Raw genomic sequence first — 16,855 nt, forward strand, 5'->3', positions numbered from 1 at the left:
GCTCGGAGAACCCAGGGACACTATGCCAAGTCCGGTGGTTTATGGATCAGCGAGAGAGAGGATCTGGGGCTGAACTGAAATGAAGGCTTAGACTCTTGTGGCAGCCTTGAATCTCCGGGATCCTGGGAGATTTGAACATTAGAACTGCCCTTCCTCCCTGGCCACCTGTACACACGCCCCACATTCAGGGCGGACAGCTCCAGCAACACACCCAAACTGAGTTCTCCAACTGAACCCACAAGAATCATTTCCCCAAACACCGCAGGGACAAGGTGGAGAACTGACTTGAGGGGTATAGGTGACTCACAGATGCCATCTGCTGGTTGGTTAGAGAAAGTGTACGTCACCAAACTGTGTTTCTGAAAAATTAGATCAATATCCCTTTTCCTTTACAACTTGAAAGAGCCCTATCAAGCAAAACAAATGCTAAGAGGCCAAAAACAACAGAAAATCTTAATGCATATGATAAAATCAGTCGATATGGAGAATCCAACTCCAAACACACAAACCAAAATATCGGAAGATACACTACACCTTACAAAATAAATCAAAGAACTACAATCGAGGAATGAAAACATGGCAAAGGATTTAAAGGACATCAAGAAGATCATGGCCCAGGATATAAGCTACATAAAGAAGACCCTCGAAGAGCATAAAGAAGACATTGCAGGAGTAAATAAAAAAATAGAAGATCTTATGGAAATAAAAGAAACTGTTGGCCAAATTAAAAAGACTCTGGATATTCACAATACAAGACTAAAGGAAGCCGAACAACATCTCAGTGTCCTAGAAGTCCACAGAACAGAAAATGAAAGAACAAAAGAAAGAATGGAGAAAAAAATAAAAAAAATTGAAATGGATCTCAGGGATATGATACATAAAATAAAACGTCCAAACTTAAGACTCATTGGTGTCCCAGAAGGGGAAGAAAAGGGTAAAGGTCTAGAAAGAGTATTCAAAGAAATTGTTGGGGAAAACTTCCCCAACCTTCTACACAATATAAATACACAAAGCATAAATGCCCAGCAAACTCCAAATAGAATAAATCCAAATAAACCCACTCCAAGACATATTCTGATCAGACTGTCAAATACTGAAGAGAAGGAGCAAGTTCTGAAAGCAGCAAGAGAAAAGCAATTCACCACATACAAAGGAAACAACATAAGACTAAGTTGTGACTACTCAGCAGCAACCATGGAGGCGAGAAGGCAGTGGCATGACATATTTAAAATTCTGAGAGAGAAAAATTTCCAACCAAGAATACTTTATCCAGCAAAACTCTCCTTCAAATTTGAGGGAGAGCTTAAATTTTTCACAGACAAACAAATGCTGAGAGACTTTGCTGATGAAAGACCTGCCCTACTTCAGATTCTGAGGGGAGCCCTGCTGGCGGAGAGACAGGGAAAGGAGAAAGAGATATAGAGAATTTTAACAGACATATATAGTACCTTACATCCCAAAGCACCAGGACACTCACTTTTCTCTAGTGATCACAGATCTTTCTCCAGAAGGGACCATAAGCTGGGACATAAAACAAGCCTCAAGAAATTAAAAAAAAAAATTGAATATACTCAAAGCACATTCTCCAACCACAATGGAATACAAATAGAAGTCAATAATTTTTGAACTGTAATTCCACTATTTACTTCCTACATGATATAAAATACACAAACTCTAAGGACAAATCAGTGGTTTTGAACTCAATGTAAAATATGTAATTTTAGACAACTATATAAAGGTGGGGGAATGCAGGAGTATAGGAACATAGTTTATGTGCCCTATTGAAGTGAAGGTGGTATCAAAGAAAAACAAGATTGATAGGGATTTAAGAGGTTAATTTTAAGCCCCACAGTAAACACAAAGGAATTATCAGAGAATATAACCATAGAGATGAAAAGTAGAGTTTGGGTTAAGAGAAATGGGGGAAGGGGCAATGGGGAGTTAAGAAATGAGTGTAGGGTTGCTGTTTGAGGTGAAGGAAAATTTCTAGTAATGGATGGTAGGAAAGAGCATTACAACATTCTAAACGTGATTAATCCCACTAATGAAAGGCTAGGGAGGGAGTGGAATGGGAAGATTTAGGCTGTATATATGTTTCCACAACTGAAAAAAAAAAAAAAAAAAGACCGTCTAACTAGATGACAATTGAATGCTAAGGATGAACTTGGATGGGACAGGAGGACAGAGGACAGGTGGCTCAAAGGGACACAGTTGAGACATAAGGAAAAGGAAATATAGAATGTAAGCTTTGTATCATTGTTTAATCTCTTCTACTTCTTAGCTGCGCTTAATGGGATTGCATAAAAGAATGTTCTTGTTCATGGGAAGTGTATACGTGAATTATAGTGAATGCTCAAGGATGTGTGCAGCTAACTCTCATATGTTCAGAAGACAGAGCAATAGATGATGGATGATAGGGAGGGAGGGAAAGAAATAGCAATGTGACAGCATGTTAAAGTTGGTGGATTGAGCTATCGGGGGAGGGGGGTCAGGGTATGATGGAATTCTGTGTATGGGGCTAGTATTGTTTTTGCAACTGTTCATATAACTTTGAATTTATTTCAAAATAAAAAAAAAATGAGGGCGAGATTAAGACTTTCTCAGATAAATAAAAGCTGAGAAAGTTCATAACCACTAAACCAGGCCTAAAACAGATGCTAAAGAGAGTTCTGCAGATTGAAAGGAAAGGACAATACATGATAGATCAAAGCCACATGAAGAAATAAAGGTCTCCATTGAGGGTTATGACTTGGGTATATATATAAATGCCATTACTATTTTATTATTGATTTGTAATTCCACTTGTTACTTCCTACAGGATCTAAAAGGCAAATGCATAAAACGTACAATCAATCATTAGTTTTGGATTCATAATGTATAAACATGTATAGTGTTACAAGAACTACATAAAGGTGGGGGGATGGAAGGGTATAGGAACATAGTTTGTGTATACTATTAAGTTAATTTGGTATCTAAGCAAATGAGATTGTTATAGATTTAGGATGTTAAATTTAAGCCCCATAGTAACTACAAAGAAAATATCAGAGAATATGCAAGCTCAGAGACAGAAAGTAGAGTATGGGTTGGGGGGAGCAGGGGGAATGGGGAGTTAATGCATAATGGGTGTAGAGTTTTTGTTTTGGGAGATGGGAAAGTTTAGTAATGGATGGTGGTGAGGGTACTGCAATATCGTGAATGTGATTAATCTCACTGAATGGTATGACTGGCAGTGTTTTAGATGGGAAAGCTTATACTGTATATATGTTCCCACAACTTAAAAAAAAAATGAAAGAAAGAGCAACTAAAGAGACAGTAACAATTAAATGCAATAAATGATCCTAGATGGGATCTAGCAAGGGAGGAGACAAAACTGAAAGGGATATTATTGGGACATATGAAAAACTGGAATATAGACAGAAAGCCTAATATCAATGTTAAAATGCTTAAACTTGATAACTGTACATAAGGTGGTCATATAAATGAATATCTGTGTCTTAAGTAATGTTCAAGGCAGTACTGAACGTTAGAACATAATATATGCAACCTGCACTTGGGTGTTCAGAAAAAGGATTGAGAAATAGACGAATAGACAGAATGATATGGCAAATATGGCAAAAAAACAATTGGTAGATCGGGTACTGGGGGTAAGGGTATGCAGGAGTTCTCTGTATGGGGTTTGTATTATTTTTAAAACTGTCTTGTAAGTTTGAATATATTTCATAATAAAATGTTAAAGGGAGAAATGATTTAAAAACATTACAGGGTTACAGGGAGCAATCCCAGTTCCTTCTGGTAGCCAGTTACCATTTCCAGATCTTTCTGAATATATTCATATACATATGTATATATGCCAACAAAAATATAATATTGCTTTATGTCTGATTTTTAATGTAAATGGTATCATATTAATTGTATCATTCTGCAAATTGCTTTGATTCAACCATGTTTGAAATATCTATCCATGACAGTACATATATATCAGCCCTAACCTCAGTTTTTAAAGTAATGATGCTATTGATGGACTTTCAGTTTTTTTCAATTAAAAGTAATGTTGCAGGGAACATCCTTGTATATATATCTCCCTGTACACATATGAGACAAATATTGTATGATCTCACTTATATGAAATAATTAGAATATGCAAATTCATAGAATAAGAAATTAGAATGCAGGTTACTAGGGGCAGGGATGGGGGTGGGGAATTGGGAGTTAATGCTCAATTGGTACAGAGTTTCTGTGTGGGGTGATGGAATAGCTTTGTTAAGGGATGGTGGTGATGGTAGCACATTGAGAATTTAATACCACTGAATTGTATACTTGAAAGTGGCTAAAATGGTTAATTTTAGGTTGTATATATGTTATCAGACTAGAACTATACAAAACAAAGAGTGAACCTTAATGTAAACAATAGCCTTCGGTTAATATAATTACAATAATAATGCAGCATCAGTTGTAACAAAGGAACCACACTAATGCAAAATGTTAATAATACGAAAACTGTGTGTACGGTGGATGGGGTATATGGGAACTCTGTAGTTTCTGCATGATTTCTCTATAAACTTTACAAGTACTCTACAAAAATGTGGAAAAAAAATGGATATGGGCAAATTGCCCTCCAAAGTGGCTATAGCAATTTATATTTCTACACATCACTGCAGGAAAGTATCCATTTCCCCACACCCTTGCCAACAGTTGACCTGATGGGTGAAAATTTGTTTTTTATTGTTTTTGTTTATTATTTATTTCCCTGATTAGTAGAAGGATATCCTTATACAAAATCAGTTCTTTAAAAATATTTTGTAAGCTTTGAAAATCCTTGAACATTAACAAGCCAAAATAAGATACACTACTCTTGGTAGGTTTACTTTCATCTGTGTTAAGTTTTGTACATTGTGGTATATCACACTGTTACCTGGAGAAAGACTTGAATTTCTTTCACAGATGGACAGGTTACTCTCCTTCTACCACTAACTCTTAAATGAGGCTCTAAAATGGATTAATAGACATTGATATTACAAACCATTTGAGGTGGAAGAAAAGTGAACTTGCAGTTTTAAAAATCAACCGTGGAGGCGGGGCAAGATGGCGGACTGGTGAGCTGTATGTTTTAGTTACTCCTCCAGGAAAGTAGGTAGAAAGCCAGGAACTGCGTGGACTGGACACCACAGAGCAATCTGACTTTGGGCATACTTCATACAACACTCATGAACACGTCGAACTGCTGAGATCAGCGAAATCTGTAAGTTTTTGCGGCCAGGGGACCCGCGCCCCTCCCTGCCAGGCTCAGTCCCGTGGGAGGAGGGGCTGTCAGCTCCGGGAAGGAGAAGGGAGAACTGCAGTGGCAGCCCTTATGGGAAACTCATTCTACTGATCCAAACTCCAACCATAGATAGACTGAGACCAGACACCAGAGAATCTGAGAGCAGCCAGCCCAGCAGAGAGGAGACAGGCATAGAAAAAGACAGCACAAAAAACTCCAAAATAAAAGCGGAGGATTTTTGGAGTTCTGGTGAACATAGAAAGGGGAAGGGCAGAGCTCAGGCCCTGAGGCTCATATGTAAATCCCGAAGAAAAGCTGATCTCTCTGCCATGTGGACCTTTCCTTAATGGCCCTAATTGCTTTGTCTATTAGCATTTCAATAACCCATTAGATCTGTGAGGAGGGCCGCCCCCTTTTTCTTTTAATCCTTTTTTCTTTTTCTAAAACAATTGCTCTAAGAAGCCCAATACAGAAAGCTTCAAAGACTTGCAATTTGGGCAGGTCAAGACAAGAGCAGAACTAAGAGAACTCTGAGACAAAAGGCAATAATCCAGTGGCTGAGAAAATTCACTAAACACCACAACTTCCCAAGGGGGGTGTCCGCTCACAGCCATCAACCTGGTGGACAGGAAACACTCCTGCCCATCGCCAGCCCCATAGCCCAGAGCTGCCCCACACAACCCAGTGTGACGGAAGTGCTTCAAATAACAGGCACACTCCACAAAACTGGGCGTGGACATTAGCCTTCCCTGCAACCTCAGCTGATTGTCCCAGAGTTGGGAAGGTGGAGCAGTGTGAATTAACAAAGCCCCATTCAGCCATCATTTCAGCAGACTGGGAGCCTCCCTACACAGCCCAGCAGCCCAGAACTGCCCTGGGGGGACGGCACTCACCTGTGACATAGCACAGTCATCCCTCAACAGAGGACCGGGGGTGCACGGCCTGGAAGAGGGACCCACTTGCAAGTCTCAGGAGCCATACGCCAATACCAAGGACTTGTGGGTCAGTGGCAGAGACAAACTGTGGCAGGACTGAACTGAAGGATTAGACTATTGCAGCAGCTTTAAAACTCCAGGATCACCAGGCAGATTTGATTGTTAGAGCCACCACCCCCTCCCTGACTGCCCAGAAACACGCCCCATATACAGGGCGGGCAACACCAACTACACACGCAAGCTTGGTACACCAATTGGACCCCACAAGACTCACTCCCCCACTCACCACAAAGGCAAAGCAGGGGAGAACTGGCTTGTGGAGAACAGGTGGCTCGTGGACGCCACCTGCTGGTTAGTTAGAGAAAGTGTACTCCACGAAGCTGTAGATCTGATAAATAAGATATAAGGACTTCAATTGGTCTACAAATCCTAAAAGAACCCTATCAAGTTCAGCAAATGCCAAGAGGCCAAAAACAACAGAAAATTATAAAGCATATGAAAAAACCAGACGATATAGATAACCCAAGCCCAAGCACCCAAATCAAAAGATCAGAAGAGATACAGCACCTAGAGGAGCTACTCAAAGAACTAAAGATGAACAATGAGACCATAGTACGGGAGACCAAGGATATCAAGAAGACCCTAGAAGAGCATAAAGAAGACATTGCAAGACTAAATAAAAAAATGGATGATCTTATGGAAATTAAAGAAACTGTTGACCAAATTAAAAAGATTCTGGACACTCATAGTACAAGACTAGAGGAAGCTGAACAACGAATCAGTGACCTGGAAGATGACAGAATGGAAAATGAAAGCATAAAAGAAAGAATGGGGAAAAAAATTGAAAAAATCGAAACGGACCTCAGGGATATGATAGATAATATAAAACGTCCAAATATAAGACTCATTGGTGTTCAGGAGGGGAAGAAAAGGGTAAAGGTCTAGGAAGAGTATTCAAAGAAATTGTTGGGGAAAACTTCCCAAATCTTCTAAACAACATAAATACACAAATCATAAATGCTCAGCGAACTCCAAATAGAATAAATCCAAATAAACCCACTCCGAGACATATTCTTATCACACTGTCAAATACGGAAGAGAAGGAGCAAGTTCTGACAGCAGCAAGAGAAAAGCAATTCACCACCTACAAAGGAAACAGCATAAGACTAAGTAGTGACTACTCAGCAGCCACCATGGAGGCGAGAAGGCAGTGGCACGATATATTTAAAATTCTGAGTGAGAAAAATTTCCAACCAAGAATACTTTATCCAGCAAAGATATCTTTTAAATTTGAGGGAGAGCTTAAATTTTTCACAGACAAACAAATGCTGAGAGAATTTGCTAACAAGAGACCTGCCCTACTGGAGATACTAAAGGGAGCCCTACAGACAGAGAAACAAAGAAAGGACAGAGAGACTTGGAGAAAGGTTCAGTATTAAAGAGATTCGGTATGGGTACAATAAAGGATATTAATAGACAGAGGGGAAAAATATATATGACAAACATAAACCAAAGGATAAGATGGCTGATTCAAGAAATGCCTTCATGGTTATAACACTGAATGTAAATGCATTAAACTTCCCAATTAAAAGATACAGATTCGCAGAATGGATCAAAAAAAATGAACCATCAATATGTTGCATACAAGAGACTCATCTTAGACACAGGGACACAAAGAAACTGAAAGTGAAAGGATGGAAAAAAATATTTCATGCAAGCTACAGCCAAAAGAAAGCAGGTGTAGCAATATTAATCTCAGATAAAATAGACTTTAAATGCAGGGATGTTTTGAGAGACAAAGAAGGCCACTACATACTAATAAAAGGGGCAATTCAACAAGAAGAAACAACAATCATAAATGTCTATGCACCCAATCAAGGTGCCACAAAATACATGAGAGAAACACTGGCAAAACTAAAGGAAGCAATTGATGTTTCCACAATAATTGTGGGAGACTTCAACACATCACTCTCTCCTATAGATAGATCAACCAGACAGAGGACCAATAAGGAAATTGAAAACCTAAACAATCTGATAAATGAATTAGATTTAACAGACATATACAGAACATTACATCCCAAATCACCAGGATACACATACTTTTCTAGTGCTCACGGAACTTTCTCCAGAATAGATCATATGCTGGGACATAAAACAAACCTCAGTAAATTTAAAAAGATTGAAATTCTTCAAAGCACATTCTCTGACCACAATGGAATACAATTAGAAGTCAATAACCATCAGAGACTTAGAAAATTCACAAATACCTGGAGGTTAAACAACACACTCCTAAACAATCAGTGGGTTAAAGAAGAAATAGCAAGAGAAATTGCTAAATATATAGAGACGAATGAAAATGAGAACACAACATACCAAAACCTATGGGATGCAGCAAAAGCAGTGCTGAGGGGGAAATTTATAGCACTAAATGCATATATTAAAAAGGAAGAGAGAGCCAAAATCAAAGAACTAATGGATCAGCTGAAGAAGCTAGAAAATGAACAGCAAACCAATCCTAAACCAAGTAGAAGAAAAGAAATAACAAGGATTAAAGCAGAAATAAATGACATAGAGAACAAAAAAACAATAGAGAGGATAAATATCACCAAAAGTTGGTTCTTTGAGAAGATCAACAAGATTGACAAGCCCCTAGCTAGACTGACAAAATCAAAAAGAGAGAAGACCCATATAAACAAAATAATGAATGAAAAAGGTGACATAACTGCAGATCCTGAAGAAACTAAAAAAATTATAAGAGTATACTATGAACAACTGTATGGCAACAAACTGGATAATGTAGAGGAAATGGACAATTTCCTGGAAACATATGAACAACCTAGACTGACCAGAGAAGAAATAGAAGACCTCAATCAACCCATCACAAGTGAAGAGATCCAATCAGTCATCAAAAATCTTCCCACAAATAAATGCCCAGGGCCAGATGGCTTCACAGGGGAATTCTACCAAACTTTCCAGAAAGAACTGACACCAATCTTACTCAAACTCTTTCAAAACATTGAAGAAAATGGAACACTACCTAACTCATTTTATGAAGCTAACATCAATCTAATACCAAAACCAGGCAAAGATGCTACAAAAAAGGAAAACTACCGGCCAATCTCCCTAATGAATATAGATGCAAAAATCCTCAACAAAATACTTGCAAATCGAATGCAAAGACACATTAAAAAAATCATACACCATGACCAAGTGGGGTTCATTCCAGGCATGCAAGGATGGTTCAACATAAGAAAATCAATCAATGTATTACAACACATTAAAAATTCAAAAGGGAAAAATCAAATGATCATCTCAATAGATGCTGAAAAAGCATTTGACAAAATCCAACATCCCTTTTTGATAAAAACACTTCAAAAGGTAGGAATTGAAGGAAACTTCCTCAATATGATAAAGAGCATATATGAAAAACCCACAGCCAGCATAGTACTCAATGGTGAGAGACTGAAAGCCTTCCCTCTAAGATCAGGAACAAGACAAGGATGCCCGCTGTCACCACTGTTATTCAACATTGTGCTGGAAGTGCTAGCCAGGGCAATCCGGCAAGACAAAGAAATAAAAGGCATCCAAATTGGAAAGGAAGAAGTAAAACTGTCATTGTTTGCAGATGATATGATCTTATATCTAGAAAACCCTGAGAAATCGACGATACAGCTACTAGAGCTAATAAACAAATTTAGCAAAGTAGCGGGATACAAGATTAATGCACATAAGTCAGTAATGTTTCTATATGCTAGAAATGAACAAACTGAAGAGACACTCAAGAAAAAGATACCATTTTCAATAGCAACTAAAAAAATCAAGTACCTAGGAATCAACTTAACCAAAGATGTAAAAGACCTATACAAAGAAAACTACATAACTCTACTAAAAGAAATAGAAGGGGACCTTAAAAGATGGAAAAATATTCCATGTTCATGGATAGGAAGACTAAATGTCATTAAGATGTCAATTCTACCCAAACTCATCTACAGATTCAATGCAATCCCAATCAAAATTCCAACAACCTACTTTGCAGACTTGGAAAAGCTAGTTATCAAATTTATTTGGAAAGGGAAGATGCCTCCAATTGCTAAAGACACTCTAAAAAAGAAAAACGAAGTGGGAGGACTTACACTCCCCGACTTTGAAGCTTATTATAAAGCCACAGTTGTCAAAACAGCATGGTACTGGCACAAAGATAGACATATAGACCAATGGAATCGAATTGAGAATTCAGAGATAGACCCTCAGATCTATGGCCGACTGATCTTTGATAAGGCCCCCAAAGTCACTGAACTGAGTCATAATGGTCTTTTCAACAAATGGGGCTGGGAGAGTTGGATATCCATATCCAAAAGAATGAAAGAGGACCCCTACCTCACCCCCTACACAAAAATTAACTCAAAATGGACGAAAGATCTCAATATAAAAGAAAGTGCCATAAAACTCCTAGAAGATAATGTAGGAAAACATCTTCAAGACCTTGTATTAGGCGGCCACTTCCTAGACTTTACACCCAAAGCACAAGCAACAAAAGAGAAAATAGATAAATGGGAACTCCTCAAGCTTAGAAGTTTCTGCACCTCAAAGGAATTTCTCAAAAAGGTAAAGAGGCAGCCAACTCAATGGGAAAAAATTTTTGGAAACCATGTATCTGACAAAAGACTGATATCTTGCATATATAAAGAAATCCTAGAACTCAATGACAATAGTACAGACGGCCCAATTATAAAATGGGCAAAAGATATGAAAAGACAGTTCTCTGAAGAGGAAATACAAATGGCCAAGAAACACATGAAAAAATGTTCAGCTTCACTAGCTATTAGAGAGATGCAAATTAAGACCACAATGAGATACCATCTAACACCGGTTAGAATGGCTGCCATTAAACAAACAGGAAACTACAAATGCTGGAGGGGATGTGGAGAAATTGGAACTCTTATTCATTGTTGGTGGGACTGTATAATGGTTCAGCCACTCTGGAAGTCAGTCTGGCAGTTCCTTAGAAAACTAGAAATAGAGTTACCATTCGATCCAGCGATTGCACTTCTCGGTATATACCCGGAAGATCGGAAAGCAGTGACACGAACAGATATCTGCACGCCCATGTTCATAGCAGCATTATTCACAATGGCCAAGAGATGGAAACAACCCAAATGTCCTTCAACAGATGAGTGGATAAATAAAATGTGGTATATACACACGATGGAATACTACACGGCAATAAGAAGGAACGACCTCGTGAAACATATGACAACATGGATGAACCTTGAAGACATAATGCTGAGCGAAATAAGCCAGGCACAGAAAGAGAAATATTATATGCTACCACTAATGTGAACTTTGAAAAATGTAAAACAAATGGTTTATAATGTAGAATGTAGGGGAACTAGCAATAGAGAGCAATTAAGGAAGGGGGAACAGTAATCCAAGAAGAACAGATATGCTATTAACGTTCTGGGGATGCCCAGGAATGACTATGGTCTGTTAATTTCTGATGGATATAGTAGGAGCAAGTTCACAGAAATGTTGCTATATTATGTAACTTTCTTGGGGTAAAGTAGGAACAGGTGGGAAGTAAAGCAGTTATCTTAGGTTAGTTGTCTTTTTCTTACTCCCTTGTTATGGTCTCTTTGAAATGTTCTTTGATTGTATGTTTTTCTTTTCTTTTTTTTTTTTTTTTAATTTTTGGTTTTCCATACAGTTGATTTAAAAAGGAAAAAAAGGTTAAAAAAAAAAAAAAGGAAAAAAAGATGTAGTGCCCCCTTGAGGAGCCTGTGGAGAATGCAGGGGTATTGGCCTACCCCACCTCAATGGTTGCTAACATGACCACAGACATAGGGAACTGGTGGTTTGATGGGTTGAGCCCTCTACCTTAGGTTTTACCCTTGGGAAGACGGTTGCTGCAAAGGAGAGGCTAGGCCTCCCTATAATTGTGCCTAAGAGCCTCCTCCCGAATGCCTCTTTGTTGCTCAGATGTGGCCCTCTCTCTCTAGCTAAGCCAACTCGAAAGGTGAAATCACTGCCCTCCCCACTACGTGGGATCAGACACCCAGGGGAGTGAATCTCCCTGGCAACGTGGAATATGACTCCCAGGGAGGAATGTAGACCTGGCATCGTGGGACGGAGAACATCTTCTTGACCAAAAGGGGGATGTGAAAGGAAATGAAATAAGCTTCAGTGGCAGAGAGATTCCAAAAGGAGCCGAGAGGTCACTTTGGTGGGCACTCTTACGCACACTTTAGACAACCCTTTTTAGGTTCTAAAGAATTGGGGTAGCTGGTGGTGGATACCTGAAACTATCAAACTACAACCCAGAACCCATGAATCTCGAAGAGAATTGTATAAAAATGTAGCTTATGAGGGGTGACAATGGGATTGGGAAAACCATAAGGACCACACTCCACTTTGTCTAGTTTATGGATGGATGAGTAGAAAAATAGGGGAAGGAAACAAACAAACAAACAGACAATGGTACCCAGTGTTCTTTTTTACTTCAATTGCTCTTTTTCACTTTAATTATTATTCTTATTATTTTTGTGTGTGTGCTAATGAAGGTGTCAGGGATTGATTTAGGTGATGAATGTACTAACTATGTAATGGTACTGTGAACAATCGAATGTACGATTTGTTTTGTATGACTGCGTGGTAAGTGAATATATCTCAATAAAATGAAGATTAAAAAAAAAAAAAATCAACCGCAGACGTTCTTTACGTGTCTCTTGTTAAAATGAATGGAATTATAACTTTCTTTCTAAAACAATTCCAGTTTGAATAATAGAGAATGAGAAAGCAATTCCTTATACTCTAGAAATTGTTTCCTTTGGTTTAATAAGTCTAAATGCAATAACCTTTTAGGTTTTAGTATGTTTTATAAATATACCCATTTTGATCTTTGGAGATGGCCATGTGAGACTGGAATATGAGTAGCACAATGATATAGTGTAAAATGGGAATCTTAAGCTATTTGTTCAACATTTACTGAGCATCCATTATGTGCTTAGCTCCGATAACCTTAGGATGTAGGTCTTGCATATATTCTAAGAGACTGTGAAAAAATTATAGGGCTAATTCTGTTATAAGATAGAATGTGGATAAGTGTATAATAGAAAAAGAAGGGAATTACTGTGACCATGCAAGAAAAGGGTTGACTCACATTTCATTTGAAGAATATGAAAAGGCTTCATGGATGTAACTGAAATGAAGATTAAAGGATAAGCAGTACTTTTAAGTGGGGAGAAGGGGGACAGAGGAGAAAGTATACTTCATGTTGTTGGAAAAGAACAACGAACAACACTGCAATAAGATAATCATGGCATAATATGATTATGGGAAAGATGGTCTTGGGTGGTTGAAGGAAAAAGTACATTACGTAAGGAGGACCAAGGAATTCTGGCTTTAATCTATTGACCACTATTTTCAAAATTATGTTCCACTGGAATCTGGTAAAAATGCTCCATTAATTGGTCTAATAAGTTGGAAAATTCTCCATACTCTAGCCCCCTATTGGGAAGATATAATACATTTCAGCATGTTAAAGTGTCTGAGAAATCCTGTGTTCAGAAACAATTCTCTATGGGTTTCTTGTGGTTTTGGTATCTTCAGAGCAGAGGCATGGATAGCCTTTGTTTTGGGTAATGTTTTCAAGGATGCATATATAGCCTTAGAAAAGAGATAAGAGTCTTCCTCCAAAACAAAGGGCAAGCAGGCTTACTGCCCACTATAGAAGATTTAGGTTCTCTAGGCTTGGAGTACCTCCCTCATAATGCAACCCACTGATCCTCTTTGTATCACCCTGTAGCTCGAATTGAGGCCCCGGAACTGGTGCAAAAAAGTGTTGATAGTTTGGTTACTGCTGTTGCTGTGAGTAATAAAGTCCTCTAACTTGGATTCAAGTGTCTCATGTCTTGTGCCGGCATACATGAAACTGACAGGCTAACTTGTTAGCTTGTAAGTAGAATAAAACCTCAGACCCTTTGCAGTTCTTGACACCCTGAAGAAACCAGTTTTATTTTGTTTAAACTATGGTGTCCCAAACTTAATTTTTCCCAAATAATTCTTAGTAATACTCTGTACAACAAACTCTAGGAAATGTTATAGCAGGCAATATGGAAAGAGTACTATATGGAAGGCAAGTGGACCAGTTAAGACTACCGCATTAATTCAAGTGAGAGAAGATGAAGGGCTTGGAGTGGAAAGGTAGGATGGCTATGGCCAATGTAGAAGATGAAGACAACAAAGAAGTGTCAATAATCACATAAAACACAGGAAGACCAGGTTTAGATGAGAGTGGGAAAAGACAGGAGTTTAATATGGGACATAAATTTTTGGATTGGCAAGACATTCATATGAAGATGTAGAGCAAGGAGTTATACTCAGATTTTTCCTTTTTTGTTTTAGATAATTATTGAGCAAAACATGTCCAAATGCATGAGTTAGACACATTTATAAACAAAGACAAAATTGAATATATGTCTTTGAGGAAGGGGAAAGAACTAGTAGAGAGGGTGAAGTGAAAAATACAGGTGAGAAGGGGTCATGATTGACAGATGGTATGGGATTCAGGGACGAAGAAAGGGTTCAGCTTTGAACAAGACAGATCTTTTCCACTAAGATAAGAAGCAAAAAGAAAAAGAGGTATCTTGTTCTCTTAAGGACTTCAAGCCAACCACAGTAAAACATCATGGTGGTATAATGACCCACCATGATTCATGCTATGATATAAAAAGTTACTTGACAAACCCTCAATATTGAGGCTTGTATGGGTGAAACTAATGGCTGTAGAGAGGAGGCTAAGCTCACCTGTAATTATGCCTAGAGTTACCTCCAGAGAACCCCTTTTGTTGCTCAAATGTGGACTTTCTCTCTCTAAGCCTAAATAAATTCTAAGCAAATAAATTGATCACCCTCCCCCCAACGTGGGACAGGACCCCCAAGATGAATGAGCTTTTCTGGTGACATGGGACATGGATTCCAGGAATGAGCCTGACCCTGGCACCAAGGGACTGAGAATGCTTTTTGACCAAAAGAGGTAAAAGAAAGGCAACAAAATAAAGTCTTAATGGCTAAGAGAATTTAAATAGAGCCAGGAGGTTGTCCTGGAGGTTACTCCTATGCAAGTCTCACCAGACATGCCAAATGACCACAGTATGATAGGCCCAAGTCAACAGTAGTCCCCAAAACCTTAAAGAGTGCCCAGATCCCTATCTGAGACTCTATAAAGGTTTCATTCACTGAGTTTATTCGTCAGAAACTTAGATCCCTCAGAGTGCTCCCATGTCAGCTAAGTCCCAAAACCCAGAGGCAATAGCCTCTTCAAGAACATGGACTAGATATGTCCCCTTTGCTCATAAAGTTGACACCCCTTTTCAACATGAACAGGTTGGGGTGGTCACTGCCTAGACATTCCTGAAGATTGGGAAAGTGATTGAACTAGAGGAAGGAGTAGCAACAGACAAGATGGAATTTAACAAAGGATTATGAATACTGAATATTAATATAATTTTCTTTTCCTTAGTTGCTAGGGTATTAGGATAGTTAGAAGGAAAGAATTGAAATGGTGGAACTGTAACCCATAGCATCTTTTGAAATTTGTTCTATAGTTACTTGTTAAATGGTAATTTGAAAGCTATACCTTTTTGTATATATGTTGTATTTCACAATAAGGAAATGACCGGAACTATGGTACTATAACTCATAATAACTTTGGAAATTTCCTATATATCTACTAGTTATATCATACTTTGAAAGATATTACCTTTTTGAATGTATGGTATATTTCATAATAAGGAAATAACTGAAACTATGGAATTGTAACCTATAATAGTCTTTGAAATTTGCTAACTACTTATTAAATTGTACTTGAACAGTTAGCACTTTTATGTATATATGTTATAGTCCACAATAAAAAAATGAAAAAAAAAGTTACTTGACAGATACTACCCCAATTTCCATTTTCCAGAAGGCTATCACTGACCACTACATTTCATGGTTACCTCATGTTCAGTCTTTAGTTCTCTATTCCTTATCTTCCATAGAACCAGTCCTATTTAACTTTTTGTAGCCACTTAAAAAAAAGTATTCCACCTTACCCACATTTTACCTGTTCCTACTCAACAGAATAAACCAAAGATCTTACCATCTGAAATACATCAGAGCCTTCATCAAAATCCACCATAGCAAAAAATATCCTGTTGGTAAATGCACTGGAGTATCGCCAGGAGTTTGCCAGGATCTGGAATTCTTCATCAGCTTGCCTGGATGTCACCATTATTTGTGAAGAGAACATATGAAGCAATTTTTAAAAGCAATAGTTTATCAGCAGTAAAAAAGGTCTGAATAAGCAATAGCAAAGTTTTTTCAATGGGGGAAAAATGGCAAGGAAGCCAAGCTCTACTAACAGGGGTAGGACAAACCTTGGAAAACACGGCCATTGTTTCGGCATATGAGAAACCTTGCCCAAAGTATTGGGGATTTCATCAGAAAGTAATAATTGCCTGACTCTGCTTCATTTTTGTGCCTGTTCCTCATCGTAAAGCTCTTTCAAAGGTCACGGGGAAATTTCCAGCTTATTGTCTCTACAATAATCTTTAATACTCTAAATAACTTCTAAGAGTTTAAAGAGAAAATAGAAGTATTTTCTCCAGAGAAAGTGGGACTA

General features: G+C 38.2%; 1 protein-coding gene across 2 annotated transcripts in view; it reads right to left on the reverse strand.

Moving 5' to 3' along the window:
• Positions 1-16,855, reverse strand: part of MAGT1 (magnesium transporter 1) — a 77,703-nt gene that overhangs the window by 45,372 nt on the left and 15,476 nt on the right. For both annotated transcript variants that reach the window (XM_037821714.1, XM_037821713.1), the window contains exon 3: positions 16,334-16,451. In XM_037821714.1, coding sequence (XP_037677642.1) covers positions 16,334-16,451 — 118 coding nt within the window. The remainder of the gene's footprint in view (positions 1-16,333; positions 16,452-16,855) is intronic.

This window comes from Choloepus didactylus, chromosome X, assembly GCF_015220235.1.
Source record: "Choloepus didactylus isolate mChoDid1 chromosome X, mChoDid1.pri, whole genome shotgun sequence".
NCBI classification, from domain to species: domain Eukaryota; kingdom Metazoa; phylum Chordata; class Mammalia; order Pilosa; family Megalonychidae; genus Choloepus; species Choloepus didactylus.